The following is an 8243-nucleotide window of genomic DNA, read 5'->3' as shown; positions in this document are numbered from 1 at the left end:
ACGTCGCGACGTCCGGACAGACTGACCCCCTGCAGGAGCCCAACAGCACCGTCGACTGGAGCGTGAGTCACTTACAATCATTTGTTAACAAACTTGCCAGCCGTTGAACATAACATTTAACATAAAATGATTCAATCAAAGAGGAAACTTGGTTTCAGATTCAGTCAGGATTTTAAACGATGCGGTACAAAGCAGGGAACATGCAGCTCATCACACTGGCTGCTATGCCTTAAAAAAGGAACTGTAATAATGGTGATAACACGAAATATAATATAATAATAATATAATTTAACCACCAATGAAAATAGTGACATGTTGTGTCAAAGGTCAATCAGAGACTGAATCATGGCGCACACGCAGTAACGGTTAGATTGTTTTCCTACTCTCTGCTAATAATCTCTCACTAATGTGTGAGTTTCAAGAGAAGCTGCTGCAGTAGTCCAGTGTTGAAGTGGCACCTTCAAAACACACACGCTTACTGTTTTATGTATTTGCTTTTATTTTTAATATTTATTTTTGCGTAATTTTTACATTTTATATATTTTTTATTATTGTTATTTTATTTTTTATTAACAATACACAAACACAACCTTTACTGTTTTATTAACTTATTTAATAAAATGTATGAAATTAATTGTTCTTATGTAATTTATTTGTAGCTTTGGCAACATTCATGCCAATGAAGCTGATTTGAATAGAATTTCCTTTCTCGTTAAACATTTCAAAGCTGAGTTTTTAAAAGTACTTTTAATCCAGTATTGTTTAAATCCATATTTACTAGCTTGCAGTTTTTCTTCCTCCCTGTCTTTGTTGGCACAGCAGCGCTGTACTGCTTGGTGTGTTACTGCCATCTGTTGGTCAGTGGAATAGAAATAGCGCCATAAGACAAAATTTATCAAGAGATGATTCTACTCTTTGAAGAAATGCTGTCTGTGAGGAGGTTAAGACAACTTTGTTTTAAATATATTCCCAGACTATTTGACTCCTGATTGTAAATCTTCTCTGTATTTCCAGTATTCATGCTTTTGTGCACATTTTCAAGATGTCTTTTATTTTTAGGTTTTATTATTAGCATGCTGTGTTGTTGTTGTTGTCACCACAGAAAGTTCCTAACATTGTAATTGCTATAAAGCTAAATGATCATTCCTGTGTTTTTAAACCTGGTAACCCAATTCAGTCAACTTTTTTTTATCCCACTAGGGGCAATTAGTTTAGAGCAGCATGTTTGCAACAGTACACACAACATTCACATACAAGCAACCAGTGTGTGCACATTTGACACCCCATAAAGGACCCTACAGGGAATTTAAAAGTCTGGTCGCCGAAAGGATAAAAGATTTGGCGTAGCGGTTCGTCTTGCACACAGGTAGTGCATGGCGACGCCCAGAAGGCAACAGAGAGAATTCACCTGCCAGCGCATGTCTCAGAGAGGCTAAAATACTTGCTGCCTTCCGGACTATTTATTGGTTACAACATTCCTCTAACACAACAAACTCCTCTCCCCCGTTTCCACTGGCGTCTTCCTGCAACAACTCGCCTCTCACCAGATTATGACACCAAAATATGTGAAGTAGCACCCAGGTTTAAAACTACAGAAACTACCTTTTAACACTTAAAATGGCTGGTGTTCCCTTTAAAGCCAACATTGGTTGTTAAGACATGTTTAAATGTTAAATCGTCTTGAAAGCAGGATTGTTATTGTAAAAATGTTTTGATGCTTGACTGTGGTTATCCGTCTCGCAGGACAACGCCCTGTTTGGGGACCACATCTGGTTTGAGACCAGCGGCTCTGGAGACTTCTGTTACGTTGGAGAGCAGTACTGCATCGCTAAATCACTGGTGAGTCACAGCGCTCCCTGTGGTCCGAAACACTGTACTGCCGGTTTATGAAATCAGTAATCTGATTGCTGAAAAGGCAAACATGAGGTGTTTTGCCTTTTCAGCTGTTTCTGCTGTCGCTTTTTTTGCAAAATTTAAAATGTTTGCTTAAAATTTGCTTGACAATTTGATAGAAATGGCCATTGTGGTCCAAGTGTTTTAAGGACTGTATGAAAATGACCAGGGAGGGGAAGGGGACTGAACATCATGTTCTTGTTAAAAGGAAGCCGCTCCCCAGTGTTTAATAATTTATTTGAACCCTTCCCTTGACTAAGAAACTAAGACGCTGCCTGCAATATCTCAAAGAAATACAACACTAGGGGAGAATTTAAGATAGGGTACTCCAATTTGAACTTTGAGATTTGCCTCAAATGTAAAATGCGTTATAAATAAAATGTATTAATATTTATTATTATTACCTCCCCTCTCATCATTTCAATAAAACAACTGTTACCAAGCAATTAGTGTGTATCACAATGCATCTGTTGTTATTTTCTGCAGCAAAAGTCAGTGGCGAGGAAGAAATGCGCTGGATGTAAGATATCGGTCCACACCATGTGCATGCAGCAGCTGGAGAAGGTAAACTCTGCACCAGGATCAACAGCTTCACTCTGAGATATTTCCTTTTCTCTCCTCACAGTCGCTTGTCTTGCTGTTCAGATTAATTTCAGGTGCAAGCCGTCGTTTAGGGAACCAGGATCTCGTGCTGTTCGGGAGGTCAGTCTCAGTCGTTACGGTTATTTGCTGAGTGGTGATGATGCAAAATGTGAAAAATTTATAATGTTCAGATCAAACAGGATTTGAATGCTCCTGTGCTCAGAAATCATTTCAGATTGTTAATACGCTGTTTCATTTCAGTCCAACGTTGTGCGACACCACTGGGTCCACAGGAGGCGTCAGACGGGGAAGTGTCGACAGTGTGGGAAGGTGAGCCTCCATCAATCACTCTGAACCTTTTCGCTTGAAGGATGCTACAGCGTGAGAGCTAACATAGTCTCTTTATTTTATCACCAACAGGGATTTCAACAGAAGTTTTCATTTCACAGCAAAGAGATTGTCGCCATCAGCTGCTCGTGGTGCAAACAGGCGGTGAGTCCTGCAGGTCCAATAGATTAGAACAGTAACCTGCATTTCCAGAGACGTCAGAAAATAAAATATTTTAAGCTCGGTGAAACCAAATGTGATGTGGCAACACGTTTTGAGAAATAAATTCAGGAGCACATGCTGCACATCGTTAGATCAGTTAGATTCTCTACAATTCAGTCGTTCAGTTCCTTTTACAGAAACAACGAACACCAAAGTTATATTCATTCAGATTTCCAGGCATGGTAAACAAGAGAGATGGAAAAAAAGTGGTGACTCTCGATCTCTTAAAGCGATCCTAAAGTCTGAAAATGTCCATCACTCCATTTTTTATATTCCTTTAGTCCGTAAGGGTCTACACATAAAAATAATCTAAAGAGCTTTTCATAAAAGTTAAGAAATAACCATGGTAACCTTTGACTTTCATCCTTTCTAAGATAAGCTCTTTCTCTCTCCCTCTCTGAAATAAAAAGTTTGATAGCCTCCTCTCTGCTGTCTTTGCTGAGCGTTTTGTGCGAAAGGAATTAGAGGCCCGTCTCAAATACAGGCCGGGTTATTAACTGATAGTTGTACGGTGAGCGAAGTTTGACTTTACAGCTGCTCCATCCTGAGCTGAAAACGCAGGAAATTTGAAAAAGAAACTGAAATATCTCCAGTGTTTCCTGCTGTGTGAGGTGTAAAAGTAGTTTGTGGATAAACTGACTCGGCCTTGATCAAAAAACAGTGCCGTACAGGAAGCACTGAGTTAAAGTGAAGAGCTGGAAGCGTCAGCTGTGTGTGCAGTGATGAGGACGCTGTAACCTCACATTAACAAACCAACAGAAATGTCTGATTTCATCAAGTTCTCCATAAGATTTTCCGTCGTTTGAGCCTGACTGTGTCCTCTTCTTCTTCTGTGGTGGCTTAATGGCAGCCACTCGGCTCCACCAGCTGTTTTATCTCCAGTGGGTGGACACAAGCAGCACGTCAGGGTTTATTGTGCATGATTTAAAATTTGCACTAGATTTGGATGTAAACAAGAAAACACGCCGTCTTTCTCTTACAAATAAGTTAAATACTAAACAATAGAGTACAGTAGACTACTTTGCTCAGTTCAGCACACAGCTGCAGCCTTACTTAAGCTGGTACATCCAGTAGCTTATGGCGTTTACTTACTCAGCCTGCAAATATCTGCCCTTCATCTGGTTTACTACAGCGGTATGAAGCTAAAATAAACATTTTACTGTAAATTAATTGCAATAAACAGATGCCAAAATAACTAACTTGTGATGCTGATTTGTTAAACATATGAATTCATGCTCTATCAGGCCGCAGTGCAAGATGACAAGCAAACAATTTTTAAAATGCTTGTTTTCTAAATGGTGTTTGGATCAATCAGGGCTGTGCTACGCTAACTTGTTTTACAGTAAAGTACGCCGATAGCTAGAATCAAATAACAGACACATATTTTCTGAAAATGCTTGTACACAACACTCCCGAAGTATAACGCAATGTCATATTGTGCTTGTTCAAGCTAAAGCTGTGTCTCAGTATCACAGCAAGGTGACTTCCTGTTTGTGTTTCAGTATCACAGCAAGGTGACTTCCTGTTTGTGTTTCAGTATCACAACAAGGTGACGTGCTTCATGCTGCAGCAGATAGAGGAGTGCTGCTCTCTGGGAGCTCATGCTGCTGTCATCATCCCTCCTACCTGGATCATCAGGGTCCGCAGAACACAGGTACACTCAGACACACACTGTCAGCACTTGTGAGGACCCTCATGAGCCGCTTTTCGACCAAAAGTACCCCGGACTTTTAGTCCCCAGATCTCTTTTCAAGGAACTAAAAGGTCCCTTCAGCCCACTGTTGTGTGCGTTTCCACCACAAAAGATCAGGCAGATCAGCTGCAGCATCACGTCTGTGTCGCCTGAGCGTCGGAGGAACGGGATGTTTAACAAGCTTTATATTACCTGCTGTAATCAGCTGTTCCGCTTGTTTTGGAGAGGAGGACACCGACTTCAGCTCTGTGGAAAAACGTCCTGACTTCCTGAAATTACTGAAACGCAGAAACGAGAGAAGGCGTCGGAAGAGACGGTCTGTATGACCCTCGAACCGGTTGAAGCAGAACAAAAAGGATAATCCGGAAATTACCTCCCTAATTTACTCCATTAACCTCATCTCCATGGTCCCTCAGTTCTTTAACAACCAGTTGTTATATTTCAGTTTTCAGAGGAGTCTAATTATCAGGATGTTCAGTATGTGTACAGGACAGAGCTGTACACCAGTTTAGTCTAAGCTTGTACCTGATGTTCTCAACAAGTAGGCAAGTTAGTACTAATGACATACAGCTGAGCTAATTAACATTACTTGGAATTATTTTAAATTTAAATGATAAAAGCGTCTCCCAAATGAGTTAATGTAATGTACTTCGTTACTAATTTAGTTAACGTTACATAACAGCTATAAAACTTGCTGAAAGGGGAGATGTTAGCTAGCGTTAACAGCCTTCACTTTTCCTGCAGCTGTGGAAACTACAGACTTTTATTAACGGACACACTGTAACACTGCACGTTTACTGCAAGGCTGAAACTTACTGCTAATTTTTTTCTCCGTCATGTTCTGCCGCTTGATTTTTGACATTTGTTAATCGTTTCAGAATCGTCCGCATCGCGATGCATCTGAGAATCAAATATTTTCTCCCACCCCTAGTACAGAACTCACAAAGAAGAAATGTCCTCACTTAAAATCTTGTTTTTGCTGACCTCCCTTTGGTTTGACTGCTCTCCTTGCTGTAGTGATGTACAGGTGTAGTCCAGGACACTGACACATCCGGGATGCTGGCTGTGGTCAGAACAGGCTTGAAACTTGGTGTTCAGTGACTCTTTAATCCCTCCAGTTTATCTGAAACATTCAAAATCACCAAACTTGGAGATATATGGACGGCAACATGGCTCCTTCTGGTAGTTTTACCCATAGGTAGATTTTATTTTGCAGCCGACAAGAAATCCTCACATTTTAGAAACAACACAGAGAAGAGACAGTGGACAGAAAAAAAGTATTTAGGGTTCAAATCATCACTAAATAAATAAATAAAATAAATAAATTATCATTATACCACTTTGTTTTTAAGCGTTAAATTGTTATTCAATTTGGAGAATGCTGTTGAGTCTTCACAATTGTTGTGACTACATGGCTGCTTGTATTTTGTTGTGTTACACTTTCATAATTAGTTCACTGTCACTGTATTTTCATCTTAATTATTTATACTATGTTTTTTTAACTTCTCTACAAAGCACTTTGGTCAGCATTGTTGGTTTGGGTGCTCAGACTGTAATATAAACGTGACACACACACTGATGCTGTTGTGTTTGTCCTCCTTCCTGCAGTCGTCTCTAAAGTCCAGTAAAAAGAAGAAAAGGACGTCGCTGAAATGCAACAAGTCGAGCAAGAAGGGAGCCGAGGTGAGGAAGTGGCCACTCATTTTTGAATTTGTGTCTGGGATTAATGTAAACAGCAGCAACAAGATGATAATCCGGTTTCATCTTCACTTTAAAAAGTCTGACATTTGGGAAACAGAGTCCATGGATGCAAAACTCCACAGCTCGGCACACGGACGGTCTGCAGTCAGAGTGCTTGCGCTTGAGTGGATGTTGATGGACCAGGTCTCTGTAAAGATGCGGGCACAACAGTTTCTGATTTACGTTTTTTGGCCAACATTAGTCCAACTTTGTCCAGACCGGACCATTAGGAGCAGCCTTAAGTCTAAGCTGGGCCGACACGGCTCCTATCCCGACAGTCTCACCTGTTAGTGATCACTACCGGGGTGCCCGGTGGATCGTCTAAGGTCCACTGCTCTTTAGTCCAAAAACCCCGTCTTCCTTTTCCAATGACTGTATTTCTGTCAGAGGTAACGTGTTTCAGCAATAAAGCTGGAAAAAACGGGTGAAAAACAAAAAGCGAAGTGAAGCTTGAGGGAACTAGCGGCCATAGCAACTACTAAAACTGTAGCTGTAATATAATTAGAACATCTGTTGCATTATGGGTAATGAGTTTGGAGACTGTAATGTGATAGGCATCATGAGGCAGACTGCAGCATCACCACTCCTGTGAATGCGTTTTTACTCTTCTTTGTCTCTCAGGTCCAAGATGGCCGCTGGAAGCCCTTCCTGGTGAAGCCTCTCCCGTCTCAGCTCATGAAGCCTCTGCTGGTGTTTGTTAACCCCAAGAGTGGAGGAAACCAGGTAGTGTTCTGTTCCTGCTTGCCAAGGGCATAATTTCCACTGGGAATGAGGGAATATTTAAAGTTTTCTGTCCTGTCCAGATGAGAGAGGAGCTGATCCACATGTTGATGCACTCGTTCCCTTAAGAAACTTTTACACTTTCCAATGACAAATATGTAATTTCACATGACACTGGGCCATTATTTTCACTATTTGTCTGAACAAAGAGTTGGAAAAGCTCGAGCAGATAATAAATAACCAACAGCCAAAGATCAGTCTGCTGGGGAGGAACTACAAACTTTAGATTTGGGGAAAGTTATGTGGTTGGTTATGATGCTCTCCACAGTGATTTAACATTTATTCCACAGCATGTTTTGGACATCAACCCCTAAAACCCTGTTAATATGACCTCAGAATCGTTATAGATACGGTTGTTCATGTTTGCCTTTTGTGTGCAACCCCTCCCTTCTGAGGTGCATTTTATTTTTGCACATTAAAATCCAAAAAGAAACGTCTCCTCATCAGCTTAAAAGGATGAGTTTGCATCACTAATTAGCTTTACTGACCTCATCTCCATGGTCCCTCAGTTCTTTAACAACCAGTTGTCAGACTCCTCTGAAAACTGAAATATAATTATCAGGATGTTCAGTGTGTTTACAGGACAGAGCTGTACACCAGTTTAGTCTAAGCTTGTACCTGATGTTCTCAACCCTGGACAAGTATGTAAGTTAGTACTAATGAGCATTTAGTGTTGCCGTGCTCGAACAGTGTGCGAGTGAAAACATTTGTAGCTCATAGTTTAATTATTGGGCGAAACTTTAGTAGCGGCGGTCGTGATTCAGCAGCGGCAGTGATGATAGTTTATTTCTGTTTACCATTTTTCATAATTGATTCTGTATTAATGTATATTGTCTGCCATGTAGCAGAAGGGAGTTACAAAACTCAATTTCACTCTATAAATTGTTATATTGGGACAATAAACCTACCTACCTAAACCTGCAGCAGCCAATGAGAGCGAGCGGAGGTGGAGGCGTCCCCAGCGTGTTGCGTGTCGGATCTATAAAATGCATAAACCTGCTGCGTC

General features: G+C 40.8%; 1 protein-coding gene across 3 annotated transcripts in view; it reads left to right on the top strand.

Annotated features, from left to right (window-relative positions):
- LOC123962203 (diacylglycerol kinase zeta-like) overlaps positions 1-8243 on the top strand; it is an 84775-nt gene that overhangs the window by 41327 nt on the left and 35205 nt on the right. For 2 of the 3 annotated variants that reach the window (XM_046038193.1, XM_046038192.1), the window contains 8 exons: positions 1744-1839; positions 2380-2457; positions 2539-2595; positions 2737-2805; positions 2896-2967; positions 4562-4678; positions 6326-6400; positions 7079-7180. In XM_046038193.1, the coding sequence (XP_045894149.1) occupies positions 1744-1839; positions 2380-2457; positions 2539-2595; positions 2737-2805; positions 2896-2967; positions 4562-4678; positions 6326-6400; positions 7079-7180 (666 nt within the window). Of the gene's footprint in view, positions 1-6; positions 63-1743; positions 1840-2379; positions 2458-2538; positions 2596-2736; positions 2806-2895; positions 2968-4561; positions 4679-6325; positions 6401-7078; positions 7181-8243 lie in introns of those variants that run through there. The other variant, XM_046038194.1, reaches the window with a different exon arrangement.

The sequence above is a fragment of the Micropterus dolomieu genome, linkage group LG22 (assembly GCF_021292245.1).
Source record: "Micropterus dolomieu isolate WLL.071019.BEF.003 ecotype Adirondacks linkage group LG22, ASM2129224v1, whole genome shotgun sequence".
In the NCBI taxonomy this organism is placed as follows: domain Eukaryota; kingdom Metazoa; phylum Chordata; class Actinopteri; order Centrarchiformes; family Centrarchidae; genus Micropterus; species Micropterus dolomieu.
The sequence above is the reverse complement of the archived record's forward strand: the minus strand, read 5'-3'. Positions and strand labels throughout refer to the sequence as shown.